This window comes from Scylla paramamosain, unplaced genomic scaffold, assembly GCF_035594125.1.
Source record: "Scylla paramamosain isolate STU-SP2022 unplaced genomic scaffold, ASM3559412v1 Contig1, whole genome shotgun sequence".
In the NCBI taxonomy this organism is placed as follows: Eukaryota; Metazoa; Arthropoda; class Malacostraca; order Decapoda; family Portunidae; genus Scylla; species Scylla paramamosain.
This window is the reverse complement of record NW_026973666.1, coordinates 2277501-2292500: the sequence shown is the minus strand read 5'-3', so window position 1 is coordinate 2292500 and position 15000 is coordinate 2277501. Positions and strand designations below refer to the sequence as shown.

At 57.9% G+C, this 15000-nt stretch overlaps 1 protein-coding gene across 1 annotated transcript in view; it reads right to left on the bottom strand.

Annotated features, from left to right (window-relative positions):
• Positions 1 to 15000, bottom strand: part of LOC135095694 (protein PRRC2A-like) — a gene marked incomplete at its 5' end in the record, with an annotated part of 63414 nt that overhangs the window by 6722 nt on the left and 41692 nt on the right. The window contains one exon of the mRNA XM_063996706.1: positions 1 to 4694. This exon is cut by the window's left edge and continues 6722 nt beyond it. Coding sequence (XP_063852776.1) covers positions 3847 to 4694 — 848 coding nt within the window. The remainder of the gene's footprint in view (positions 4695 to 15000) is intronic.

Genomic DNA, 15000 nt, shown 5'->3' with positions numbered 1-15000 from the left:
TGAACCGCTGCTAGTGTGTCAAGCTGAACAGTGACGGCAACGCCGCGCCCACGCCGGCGCCGGGCGGCGGCGTGAGCGCGGCGCGCGGTGCGCGGAGGGCAGGGCGGGGCGGGGCGAAGCGGGGCAGGGCGGGGCGCGCTGGGCGGTGCTGGCGCTGGACTGGGGGCGCCGCCCCGCCCCGCCCCGCCCCGCGTGGACCAAACAAAAAAAAGCTTATTAGAGTATTACAAATTACTACAATGCTTCACTATCTTTGGCAGTAGTGCACATTGAGGCGTGGCCGCCCCGCCCTACCCCGCCCCGTCCCGCCCCGCCCACACCGCGGCGTGCCGTGCATGTGGGCTGCGTGGCGGCCCCGCCCAGCCCCGCCCCACCCCGCCTGTGGGTGGCAGTGAAAGGCGGCAGCCCCGAAGGGAGCCGCGGGCCATGCCGGCGGGGCGGCGTGGGACGTGGCGGGGCCTGGCCTGGTGTGGCGATGGGCAGCGCGGGGCGGCGCGGGGCCGGGCGGGGCAGCGGGCCGGACACTGGGCGACACACACATGTGCCGGCAGGGGCGGCTCCTGCCCCACCCCACCCCGCCCCGCGCCGCCCACACCCTGCCCGGGGCGAGAAGCCGAATGCCATAGCGGGGCGTGGGGGAAGGGCACGCGGTGTGGGCGCCGCGCCCCACGGCCGGGGCCACGGGGCGGGGCAGGGCGTGGCGGCTCCACAGTGACGCCCCGGGAGGCCGCGTCACACAGTGGAATTACAAAATATATGTTACAATAAACATCTAAACATCATCTGACATAAGCTTAACTTGTGAAAATATTTCAACATTTTCCTTTTGGTGTTCCTGAACCAAGAGTGTCGCCGCGGCCGACGAGGCCCCCGCGTGTGTGTGTGTTTGTGTGTGTGTGTGTGTGTGTGTGTGTGTGTGTGTGTGTGTGTGTGTGTGTGTGTGTGTGTGTGTGTGTGCACATCAACAACAGTAGTGAGTTAGTGAGTGGGCGTGTCAACAACGGTGCCCTGCGGGCGGCGGTGAGCTGGAGGGGCTGCTTGGTGCTGTGGGGGCGGGGACTGTGGCTGTGTGTGCTGTGTGCTACTCACTGGCAGTGTGGTGCGGCGCGGCAGTGTGACACTATGTGACTCCAGTGGTGTGTGTGTGTGTGTGTGTGTGTGTGTGTGTGTGTGTGTGTGTGTGTGATTGGTGAGCTGCTCGGGACAGTGTGGTAGTGGTGGAGTGCGGCGTGTGCTGCGAGGTCTGGTGTGGTGTGGTTTGTTGTGGTGTGTGGTGGTGTGGTGGTGTGTGGTGATGAGCGGGTGAGCGGGTGGGGCGGGGCGGGGCGTGGGGGGGGGCGGTGTCTGGAGTGGCGGCGCCCCGGGCTAGGCACTGTGTAGCAGCATCCGTGGGTCCACACTCTGACTCAAGGCAACACAAACACGCCCGCGACGATCAACACTCCCGCGCCGCCCTGCCCGCCGTGCCGCCCCGCCCCGCCCCGCCACGCCCTCGCCCTCAAGCATGACGGGGAGGCGAGGGGGCGCAGCGGGGCGGGGCAGGGCGGCGCGGCGGGCGGGGCGGCGGGGTCCCCGTGGGGCACGCAGGCCCCGCAAGACACCTTATTGAAAGACCAGGTCCGGGACAAGACTCCTCCGCCGAGACGACAAGACAAGGGCGGCGGCGTGCTCGCGCCTGTACTGCTACGCTTACTGCTACTGTTACTTACACGCTAGGCTATGTACACCACACTCGCTGCAGCATCGCCGCCACGCGCCTCTCACACCTGTCACTCGCTCCACGTGGCGCCCCACGCACGCCATGCCACTCGCGTCCACTACTACAACATACAGTATTAAAGCTCAGTCACTATATCACAAACCATAAATAGTAAAATAGAATATATCACCAATTGGCCATCATAAATATCAAAATATAGGCTATCACTGCTGGTGACTCCTGCCGCGGCGGGCGCGGCGCCCCGCCCGCCGCGGTGCTTCCCTCGGCGTCAGGGTTCAGTTTTAAGTATGAAAAGCATTTGGTTGTTAGACTAACTCTTGAACCAGTGCGGCCAACAAACTGCTCCAGCCTCGTACACCATATTGCTCTGGACGTAGCGGCTTGCATCTGTCACGAGGACCTCAGTGGAACCCCTCCCTCTGCTGCCGCTGCCGCTGCCGCCTGCCGCGGCGCTGGTGGTGGCGGCGGGTGTCAACACACGGCTTCCACAACAATACCACGTGCTGCACGCGGCGCGCGCGGTCGCGCACTCTTCACGTGGCCTTGGGACAGGCGGTGCCCGCCAGCTGCTGCTGCTGCTGGTGGGGGCACGCGCGGGTTCCACTTCGATCCCAGCTTGCGAAAATTATCAATTATACCTAGGAACCTTGCGCAAAATACTCTACAGTATCAAAAATATAAAGAGCTCTGCATAACCGTTACAACAGCACACTTCATTACATCACAGAAACGGAGACACAGCCTTCACGAAGGTGAGAGTATAAACGAGCTGCCCCCGCGGCCCCCGGGCTGCGGCCCTCCCCTGCGGCGCTGCCCCATGCTGCTCCGTGCCCCGGGCTGCTCCTCCCCGGCGTGGCCGCTCCTAGAGTACGACGCGGCGCCGAGGCCCGCGTGGGGGGCGGGGCTCCCCCGGCGCGGCGCTCGACGGCTACAAAAGAGTGGCGTAAGGCGTGGCGTCGGGCCGCGGCGCGGTGAAATGTTTCATGAGTACACAAGCGCAAGGCACAGCTCTTGTCGTGCGGCTCTCGGCACACGCGGCGCCGCGGCGGCTGGCGCGCCACGCGAGGGCGCGGGGCCAGCCGCCGCGGAGCCGCGCCACAGGCAAGAGTCTCGAATGAGGGCGCCGAGGAACACGCATGGCATTAAGTGTCATGCGGAGGCCGCGTCCTGGGGGCGGCGAGCGCGGCCGCGGCGGGACGGTGGGCGTGGGCGTGGGCGGCGGGCGGCGGTGCCTGGGCCACCGTCTGAGCAAATACTGATCAACTATATCTGGAATACAAAAGCTGAAACCATTAACAAGACGCGGCTGAGGAGCAGCGGCAAGGCGGGCCGGGCGCCGGGGCGGGCGGGGCGGGCCGGGGCAGACCGCGCGGGCGGGGAGGCGACCGGCACGGGGGCGGCGGGCGGCGCGCGGCTCAGGCAGTCATAGGACACATTGATTGCTGATTCAGAATCTTCCTGCAGGATCCTCGCAGGCTCGTCTGGCAACACGTCCACACACAGCTCAACATTACTTCTATCACAGCCAATAATCCACATTTTGGGCGTCTGCTTGACATAAATAAATCCAATATATCGTAAATTTAATCAGAACCCCAATGTTGAAGTGTCTGGTATCACGCTCTCATCACAGGTCAAGATGCTGGAATGAAAGATCCGAGTCAGGTCAATGCCCCCACTCCCCTCCTGCTGAGTCGTGAGTTAGGGAAGCGTGTGCGTCCAGTGTTAGGCTGCCTACGTACAGGGTAGCTGCGGTGCGGCTGAACACACAACTGGAGAGACTATCGTGGTAACGACTACTAGTACTGCTAGTACTGTACTGCCCCGCCCCGTCCACGCCTGGCGCGCGGCGGCGGCGGCCGTGCCGGGGCGCGCCGCCCACCACGCCGCCGCGCCGGCGCCCGGGGCGCGGACAGGACAGCGGGGCTCCTCCCGTTTGGTAACACCGGGACTCCCCTGGGAGGTTAAAGCTATCGAGAGTGAGATAAGGTGACCAACCCGCCTCAGGCTGCTGCTGCTGCTGCTGCTGCGGCCGCTCCCAGCTCCAGGGGGCGGGTGCGGCGGGGCGGCGGTGGGCGGCACCCCGGTCACCGCGGCGGCGGGGCGGGGTGGTGACCGGCGGGCGTCTAGTCAGCCTTGGTGACCAGCTGGTGCAGCTCTGACAGGAAGGCGCGGTTGACAAGCGCCAGCGGGTTGTCCTGCGTGGGCCACTCTGGGCGCGGCGCCCCCAGGGAGGACGGGCTGCCCACCATGCTGGGCGCCAGGGACTGTGATATCAAGGAGCCCATGCCCATGCCGGGGTAGGTGCCCGCGCCGCCCACGTCCTCGTCCTCGGGGTGGCGGCGCCCCAACGGCTGGGCGTGTGGCTCCAGGGGCCGCCGCAGGTGGGGCTCGCGAGGCATGAGGGGCGGCTGCTGGAGTTCCATGGGGGGCGGATGTCTGGGGTCGTGGGGCTGCGGCTGGGAGTGGCGGGGGTCCTGCAGGATGCGGGACAGCAGCGAGGCGGAGTGGGGCGGCGGCGGCGGCTCGCTGAGGCCGCCGTGGTAGATGCGCTGGTGGTCCTTGAGGGCGTACTTGTTTTTGAACATCTTGGCGCACAGCGAGCAGCGGACGGCGGGGTTGTTGAAGTGGACGCGCTCCATGTGCTTCCACAGGTTACGGCGGCACGAGATGAGCTTGCCGCACAGCTGGCACGAGTGCGGCAGCGAGCTGGGCGGCAGCGGCGGCGACGCGGCCACGCGCTCGCCGCCGCCCACCGGCATTACCTCGGGCCGAGGCTCGGGCCGCTGGTGCTCCGTGGCGGGGGGGCGCACCTCCCGCAGGTCCAGGGGCGGCTCGTGGCGGGGCTCCACACGGGGCTCCAGGGGCTGCTGCTGCTGCTGCTGCGGCACCTCGTACCGCGGGTCGTGCCGCTCCTGCCGCAGGTCCTCGCCGCACAGGAAGGACCGCTCCGCCTCCTCCGACCCGTCACCGCCTGAAACACGACACAGCCGTCACTGGGCGCCGCCCACACACACACACACACACACACACACACACACACACACACACACACACACACACACACACACATCACCCTGTGATGCTACCCTATCCAGCCCACCCACACCTGCCCACCCACTCACTCAAAAAACACACACACACACACACACACACACACACACACATACACACACACACACACACACACGCGCACACAGACAGACAGGCAAACACGCGTGCACAGCAGTAAAACAAGCGAGGTGTTCCTTAGCCTTTTAATGTCAGCGGTACAAAAGATGTCTTGACGAGTAGTAGTAACCCACCAATGGCTCCTTAAGAAAAGTATCACAATCAGATCACTACACCACACTATAATATCACATGACAGGCGCCTCACGCTGCCTTCCTTACACTACAACATCACATCGTGGTGAGCGCGGCACCGCCGGCTGTGTACGTAATGCGGCGCGTGTGCGTGTGTGTGTGTGTGCCGCGCGGTGCCGCCGCGAGGCCGGCCGCCGTGCGGCGCCGACCTCGCCGCTCAGGATGATTGTCTCGCGAGGAGCCCCGCGGCCCCGCCCCGCCCCGCTGGCAGGCGGGGCGGAGCGGGCCCGCGGGGCTCCGGGGCTGCCTATGGAAGTACGGTTTCTCAATGGAGGACTTGTTGCGGTGACACTTTTCGTAAACAGCGGCACGGGAACGTGAAGTGAACGAGCTGGCGCGTCGCCCCCCCGCTCCGGGGCGGTGGTGGCGGCGGGGCGCCTCCACGCGGTGATCCGGTAACACGCTGCTGTGTGTGAGGCCAGGCACGTGCTGCGCCTCGCGCGTGAGCAGCGTGGCAGTGTGGCAGCGCGCCGCGTGTTGACGCGCTGACTACCACAGTGATGTGCTGTAGTCCCATCATCGCGGCGCGCTGCCTGCTGCCGCCGCCATGTCTCGCCGCGGGGCCTGCACGGCCACACACTGCACACTCAGCGTTGGGGAAATTCTCTCTCAAGTCACGCAATGGAATGACCGAGCTTGTTTTCTTTAATGAAACGTTCATCAGATTTTTTTTTCCTTTTTTTTTTTTTTTAAGATTTAGAGCTTTCCTTAGAGTTTTGTTCCCAACTGTTAGAAGAGAATGGCAACCCTACTAGATCACCGCCACCCTGTGCTGCCTCCACGCTGCGGTGCGGCGCGGCCACGCCAGCCTGAGCAGTGTGTGGCGGGAGCGGCAGGCTGCCCTGGACACCCCGCCGGCCACCACTGTCACCTAGAGACAAGGCTGCCAGGCATTTGTCCCTGCTGCCCCTACTATGCCACCCACAGGCACGCCCTCCAGGCCTGGCGCGCACACACGCACACACACCAGGGGTACACCCACGCAACACTCGGGGCGTGGCCGCCACACGGGTGTTGGTGGTGCTGAGATCTTTGGGGCGCGACGTGTGGCCACACCACCCTGGCGGCGGGCGTCAGGGCCACGGCGTTCCCGCCTGGGCCCAGGGCCTGGGGTGGTCGCCCCACAGGTGTGCCCGCGTCGCCCCACGCTCAGCACAGCGTGCCGGCGTGCCGCGAGTAATGCCTGGTGAGGGGGGCGGGGCGGTGACCCGTGGGGCTATGAGGCAGCAGACGTGCAGGTCTGGAACGTGTCTGGGCGGCGCTGGGGCGGCGTGGGCGTGCGTGCCTGGTCACAAGGGCGGCCAGGCACGGCGTGCCCTCCCCCCTGAGGGTGTGGGGCGTGACGCGCCACTGAGATCCAGGGAGGAGGGAGGGCGGCGGGGCGTGGGGCGAGGCGCGGGGTGGGAGGCACGTGTGGGGGTGACGCGCTGGACTGCTGGGCTGGGCTGGGCTGGGTTGGGTTGAGTGGCAAAGGCTTGAGGAGGTTCTTACGTTAGAGTACGGTATGTATTGTATTGTATTGTATTGTATTGTATGGCTATCGGTGTTTCTACAGCACTGGCAAGGCAGCTACAGTGTCTCTCACACTCAGGAACTGTGGGAGTGCCTGCGGCGACCCCAGGGGCGGGGCGGGGCCTCACCCCACTTCCGCTACAAAATTTAGTTTGCACAAGGCTACCGTGTCCCAGGGCGCGGGAACACCGCGGGGGGAGGGGCGGCGCCCCTGCGCCTCGCAGGCCTGGGGCAGGCCGCGGGCGAGGTGGGCGAGCCGTGGTGCCCCGTGGAGAGGCGGGGCGCGGCGGGGCGTGGCGGGGCGCGGTGACGGGCGTGCGTCACCTCACTAAGTCTAAGGCTCTCCCGAGCGGGTGTGTTGTCTTTCATCAGGCCCGAGCTGCGTCAGGGCGTCTTTCTTAAATGCTACCAAGTAAACACGAGTAATTATCAATAAAACTACAACAACAGCAGCGCGGCGCGCGCACACAACTAATGCTACCAAAAGATACAAGCGTGACAAGCCTACCAAGCGCGTGGGCGCGGCGCGGCGCGGCGGATACTAACGCCGGCACCCGCGCCCGCTGGTGTGCCTACACTTAGCGCTAGGGCGCCGGAACACTCGCGGTAGCGCGGGCGTCCGGACGGGTGCTTCAGGCGCGGCGGCCCCGTGGGGCAGGGCGCGGCGGATCCCGGCGGCGGGCGGGCGTGGCGGAATGCAAGGTACAATAATAATTCTTAGATTTAAAGCTATAGTGTATCACCTACGAGCCACCAATGGTCCTGTGCCCGGCACAACTCTCATCACAGCGCGGCAGCGGCGCGGCGGCGCGGCGCGCGGAGACACCCGGCGCGCGCCAGCGGCACCAGCGGCAGGGCACTCACTCTCCTTGGCACATGACCGCCGCCTTGCCGCGGGCACCGGCGCGCCGAGCGCCGCCAAACGCCGCGCCAAGCCGCCCCGCGCCCCGCCTCCCACGTGCGTGGTGGGGCGGGGCTTCAACACAACTAGTATCACAGAATATTGAGAATACACGGCACGCCACAAGCCGGGGTGCGCTTACTTGATTTCCACCAGCCTGCGGCCCGCGCCGGGCAGCCCGCCGCTCCTCCATCCGCCTGCCGCTGCCATGTGCCGCCGCCGCCGCCGCCGCCGCCGCCGCCGCCGCAGCAGCAGCAGCAGCAGCAGCAGCGGCAGCAGCAACACGCGGTGCTTGGCGGGGCGGGGCGGGGCGGGGCGGGGCGCCACGGCTGAAGCTGTCTCAACATTTGGCCTCTACACTGTCCACACACAACACAGCATCACAAAGTGTGCGGGGCAACAATACACGGGGATATGAAGCAGTGCGGGGACTGCTGGGGCGTCACGACTCTGTCACGACCCCCCAGGAAGAACGACTCCCCCTTCCCCCCCTCCCTCTCTCCCTACCTCCCTCCCCCCCCTCCCCGAGCGTGCCCCCGCCCAGCGGTTCACACCACCACTGTTAGTCCCTCCTGCACCCACACCTGTTAATGGAGTGCACGCAGGTTAGTCCCTGCTGGTGGGGCGCAGCGGCCTGCCCTGCCAAGCCGCCACACCGCCACACTGCAGGCTGACGGCGCGGCAGGACGCCCTGGCCACCACGCTGACGCTAGGCTCACTACAGCTGCACCGGGCAGGGACAGGCAGGGGGCAGGGACAGAGGCAGGGGGCAGGGTCAGGGGCAGGCAGGGGACAGGAAGCAAGGACAAGGGGCAGAGACAGGGGGACAAAGACAGGGACAGGGACAGGGACAGGGACAGGGACAAGGACAGGGGCAAGAGAGCAGTGTTATCAGGCCCCGGAGTGCGACACACGCGCGGCCCCTCCCGGCTATCACAGACTACGGGGCGCGGCACGGGGCTTTGGGGGCGTCGTCGGGGGCGCGGGGGTGTCGCACGCGCGGGGCAAGGAACTGTGAGGCTGGTGCAGGGTGGGGCGGGGCGGGGCGGGGCGGGGCGGGGCGGGGCGGGGCGGGCCGGGCTCGGGGACACACGGCACACTAAGGGGGAGAAGTGACAGTACACACAGTGACAGCGGGGCAGCAGCAGCACAGCTGCCCGGCTACTGGGGACCAGAGGACTATAGTACAGCACAGCCTAGTGACTCACAGTGAAGGGTCAGCTTGACCAAAGGGAATGTCTGTCATCTAGATCATAGAAAAATTAATATATATTCTATCATCATAATAATAATAATTCAGATACAGTATATAGTATGTGTATGATATATTATTGTTATTGTAACTCTTAGCTAATATAATAATAGTCATCTCGCTTCTAGGATTATCATAGTAGTATTTGTGACACCAAGGAAGGAAGGAGGGAAGGTTACTAAGTGGCTGAGAGAGTGACTCTAGTTCATTTCTTCTTCTTGACCGGGTACTTGTGAACGTTGACAAGGTGTTTGCGAAGGTACTCGGCAGTTCTGAAGGCCGCGCTACAGTGGGCGCAGGCGTGGTAGAAAGCTGGGGACTGGTGCATGGTGGCGATGTGTTTCTTCAGGTTATAAAAGTTACTGATGAGCTTGGAGCAGTACGGGCATGACTGAGGCACCTCACGCGATGCTATCACCGACCCCGACCCGACACACATCAACCCTTCACCTGCAACACACACGAGAACATTACTACCTCACCACCACCACCACCACCACCACCACCACCAACACCACCATACCGCCACCATCACCACCACAGCCTGCACCGCGCCGCCACCAACCACAGCACAGCGTTCCAACACCCGCCACAGCCCCGCAGAACCTGCCACAGCCCACCACAGCCGGCCAGAGCCCGCCTTAACCTACCGCAGCCCGCCACAGCCTACCACAGCTTACCACAGCTTACCACAGTCCACTTTAGCCTGCCGCAGCCCACCACAGCCCTGCCACAGTCTTGCCACACAGCCCACCATAGACCACCTTAGCCTGCCACAGCCCACCACAGATTACCACAGTCCACCTTAGCCTGCCACAGCTCACCACAGCCCTGCCACAGCTCTCCACAACTTACCACAGCCCACCTTACCCTGCCAAAGCCCACCACAGCCTGCCAGAGCCTACCACAGCCTGCCACAGCCCTCCACAGCCCACCACAGCTTACCACAGCCAACCTTATCTTGGCACAGTCCGCCACAGCCTACCACAGCCCTCCATACCCCCACCACAGCCTACCACAGCTCACCACAGCCCAGGACAGCCTATCTCAATCTACCACAGCCCTCCATAGCCCCACCACAGCTCACCACAGCCCAGGACAGCCTATCCCAATCTACCACAGCCCTCCATACCCCCACCACAGTCTACCACAGCTCACCACAGCCCAGAACAGCCTATCACAACCTACCACAGCCAACCACAGCTCTGCCAAAGCTTACCACAGCCTACCACAGCCCTCCATAGCCCCACAACAGCCTACCACAGCCTATCACAACATACCATAGCCAACCACATCCCTACCACAGCTTACCACAGCCCTCCATAGCCTCACCACAGTCTACCACAGCCCAGAACAGCCTATCAAAACCTATCACAGCTTACCACAGCCCTCCATAGCCTCACCACAGCCTACCACAGCCCAGAACAGCCTATCACAACCTACCACAGCTTACCACAGCTTACCACAGTCTATCACAGCCCTCCATAGCCTCACCACAGCCTACCAAAGCCCACCACAGCCTATCACAACCTTCCACATCTTAACATACCCTACCACAGCCCTCCACAGCCCCGCCACAGCCCACCACAGCAAGCGCGCGCCGTTTTTGCCTTTGATTCAGTCCCTCCAAGACTATTATTTTTCAATTTTTTTAAGAGAGAGAGAGAGAGAGAGAGAGAGAGAGAGAGAGAGAGAGAGAGAGAGAGAGAGAGAGAGAGAGAGAGAGAGAGAGAGATATCCATGTATGTTTGCTGCCTGTCTGTCTGCCTGCCTGCCTGTCTGTCTGTCTGCCTGCCTGTCTGTCTGTCTGTCTGTCTGTCTATTTAGCGCCTCATCCATTCCAGGTGGTGTTTGTTTGTTTGTTTGTTTGTTTGTTTGTAATTGTGTTGTTGTTGGTGGTGGTGGCGGTGGTGGCGGATATGAAAGTTATGTAATTGTGATATGTATGCATGAAATTGTGTGTGTGTGTGTGTGTGTGTGTGTGTGTGTGTGTGTGTGTGTGTGTGTGTGTGTGTGTGTGTGTGTGTGTGTGTGTGTGTGTGTGTGTGTGTGTGTGTAGGGCACCACGAAATACAAGTCACTATTTGTCACTAACGTTGCATTACTAACACTCGAGAGAGAGAGAGAGAGAGAGAGAGAGAGAGAGAGAGAGAGAGAGAGAGAGAGAGAGAGAGAGAGAGAGAGAGAGAGAGAGAGAGAGAGAGAGAGAGAGAGAGGATAACGTTATTTCACTTCGCTAAACGTAATCTACACTATGAGGACGTTAACCCTACTACAGTCCGTTAGGGAGGGAAGGGAGAGGAGGAGGCGGGGAGGTGGGGAGGTGAGGAGGTGGGGAGGTGGGGCGGGTTCACAGTACAATATATATCCAGCACTAACTATCTGGCAATACGTCACCCCTTCACAGAATTCGTGTTGTCCTGGTGTCTAATTAATCTACGTGCATCGGGAAGGGGAGAAAGAAATGGTTCTCTAAAAAAAAAAGTCGTAGTTTTGAGAGTATTGCAAATTGATCGAGTGTGTTTTGTTTTTTGTTTTGTTTTTATTTAGTCATTATTAGTATATTACGTTTCTACCTCATATTGATCTACAAACATAAAATAAAATAATAATAATAAATGAAAATACTCTAAAACAAGTTGTAGTTTTGAGAGTATTGCAAATTGATCGAGTGTTTTGTTTTGTTTTTATTTAGTCATTATTAGTATATTACGTTTCTACCTCATATTGATCTACAGGCATGAAAATAAATAAATAAATAAATAAATAAATAATAAATGAAAATACTAATAAAAAGTCGTAGTTTTGAGAGTATTGCAAATTGATCGTGTTTTTTTTTTCTTTATTGAGTCATTATTAATATAGTACGTTTCTATCCCATATTGATCTACAGGCATAAAAAAAAATAATAATAAATGAAAATATTCTAACAAAAGTCGTAGTTTTGAGAGTATTGCAAATTGATCGCGTTTTTTTTTTTTACCATTATTTAGTCATTATCAATATAGTACGTCTCATTTTGATCTACAGGCGTCAAAAAATGAATATAAATACTCTCTAACAAAAAAGTCGTAGTTTTTAGAGTACTACAAACAAATTAGTGTTTTGTTTTTTTTTTTTTTTTTTTTTTTTTTACCTCTAACACCTCGAGGGACTATACAAACATAACACCCTCCTGTCCCATACTGATCTAGAGTTCCCGGAAAATAAATAAGCAAAAAACTATAGAAAAATCGTACTTATGAAGATATTAAGAAATTATCGCGGTTTTCCTCTCTAATATATTCCAGTGATAATTAACACAACAACTTCCTATCCCATTTTTATCTATAGGCATCAGAAAGATAAATAAAACAAACGAACAAAAAAGTAGAGCATTGTAGTTATGAGGATATTAAGATGAAATTATGGTTTTCATTTCTATTAGTTCGAGTAATTACTAATACAACACCTACCAACAACTACCTGTGTTAATTACCGGTTTAACACCTGGAGGGACCGTACCGCTTGTCATCACCACTACCACCACCATCTAGTCTCCCACCACAAACACCACTACATCACCACTCTTTACCCCTACCACCCTTCACCACCACGACCACTAGCACCACCACCTAGACCCTCACCATTAACATCACCACTACCATCACCACTACTACACCACCTACATTCCCACCACGATCAACATCACCAATACGACTCCACGATCATCACCACCATCACCACCAGACACTATCGACACGTTTTCTTCACCACCACATCACCACCACATCAATATTTAGTGACAGACTCAAGAGAAAATATTGACATGGTTTTTTGTTCATTAGAGAAAACGTTGAAGAGAAATATTGAGGCGGGAGATAAAGTACGTTATAAATTAATACATTGAATACTCATTTATGATTAGAGTTGAGAATTATTGCAAATATTCATAATGCCAAAATAATCTATCTTTTTTCTCGACTTTATATATTTTTTTCTTCATTTCTTCACGTCGTCTTTACAATATCGCTCAATATCGAGATTAATACAACTTAATTTTTCGCCTTTTTTTTTTTTTTAATAGTCAGGAGGACGGAGAGGTGGTCACGTCTTGACACACACACACACACACACACACACACACACACACACACACACACACACACACACACACACACACACACCACCATAGTCACATTACAGTCTTCTAAAGTCACTTTATCAAGGGTCCCCAACGATTTCTCTGCATTCTCCCCTTCAACCAATTCACCTGTTCGGATTTCCCCCTTCTGTGAGTGATAAGGAAATGTAAAAACTCTCAAAACAGAATTATGGAATTTCGACCAAAACTATCTTAAATGGCAATTCAAAAACTTTTATTTGTATCTGTTTGCAGTACTTGAAGTCAAATGCCAGTTTTGTTTTTTTTCCGGTCAATAGCTAGTCATTTTTACTTCCCTCAATAGATTTGCCACCTGGAACACTGAAATTTCCCCCAAGTTGGGAATACTGCACTATACAGTCCGTCATAGCACCATACAGTCTTCTACAATCACTATAGTCTCCGTACCGTCTCTCACAGCACCATACAGTTTGTCATACCTCCATAAAATCACCATACAGTCTCTTAGTCTTCTACAACCACCATACAGTCTTTTACATCACCATACAATCTCTTACAGCACCGTAGTCACCATACAGTCTGTCACAGCATCTTAGTCACCAGTCACAAAAATCCTCAGTCAAATACAGTCAGTCTCTGTAATACTCGTTGGTCGTCACCTCAATCCACACACACACACACACACACACACACACACTGTCAAGTCCCCTGGTCTCCTCGCCTCCGTTCCTGCACCTCCACAAGGGGGGGGTCTGCACACATGGCCCCGCCTCTCGCCCCCCGAGTGGCGCCACACTGGCACACTCTTCGTTCCGCCCCGAGCCTCCCTGGGAAGGCCCCCCGCCCCGTCTGTTATCAGCTGCAGGTCACACCACAAAGCAAAGCCAAAGCCGTGAAGCAGTTATTAGAAGCAACAACACTAAGATTAACATTGGATAAGTAATGATGGAAATGCTGGTCTGCATCTTGATGACTGAGAGGAGCAAGTTGACACAGTGAAGGCAGATGCTTCCATCATTAACCTATGACACAAAGGGGTTAAATATCATGGAACATGGTACATTGTTTAGGAACCAGTCATTATATTGTTTGTGTGTGGTGTACTGCCCCACACAGGCCCTGAACACACTGCCACAGAGTTTGTAACCCTCAGTCGTCCCTAACCCTTGCCCCTAGAGTGTGAGGAGGGCCCTCAGGGCTCTCAGGGCCAGGGCTGCCTCGCCTCATTACTGCCAACACAACTCAATCAAGGGAAATTATAGTGATCACAAAGTTAATTATTGCTGCCCACCCTCCCCTAATGGTCTGTCCCCACACTGCTCCCTGCCCTCCCTGTCCCCTGTCCTGCCCCCCGCCAGTGGTGTGGCCTCTACCTCAACACACACTGGTGGTGCACAGGGCTTGCCACACCTGGCCACCCACACCTGCACCACACTTTGGAGTCCTTCAGTCACACCAGCAAGAGGTGTGCACACTCATCACACACTACATTTCAGCACAGTTTCTGTTGTGCAGCACACTTGTCCTGTGACACAGCAGCAGGGGCTGTTCTGTGCCCCACACTGCCACCACAACACTCAGCCGTGCACCACACCGTGCCAGCCTCCCTCATCCCACACAGGCATGGCACCAGCACTAGCAGGAGGCCACGGGCACAGTGCCACACCAGGCCGCCCCGCTGTGAGGTGCGGGCCGCCCCACGGCGTGCTGGTGCAGGGCTGGCTGCCGCCCGACGGAGCACGGCACTGGCACCACTCTCCACCAGGAGGAGCGGGGCGCACCCGGCTGGCACTCAGGGCCGCCGCAGCACGCCCTGCCCCGCTATAACCTCGGGGCACGCGGCATCTCGGGTAAGTAAACAAACACAGGGGTGGTACTTTTCAAGTATATTTGACACAATGAATTTTATTCTAAATACCATGAATATTTCTACAAGTTGCATAACAATTTGTACACTGTTTGAACACTGCTCTGCTATTGGCTACCAACATTCAGGTGTAGCGTGTGGGCTGTGAGGCTGCAGCACTACCGACAACTGTTGCTCACGGCAGGGCTGACCGCCCCGCCACTACAAGTATCGTACAACTTAAACGTAAGCATAGATGAAGATCCCTGACTCAAAACTCAAATATTCTACAGAGTAT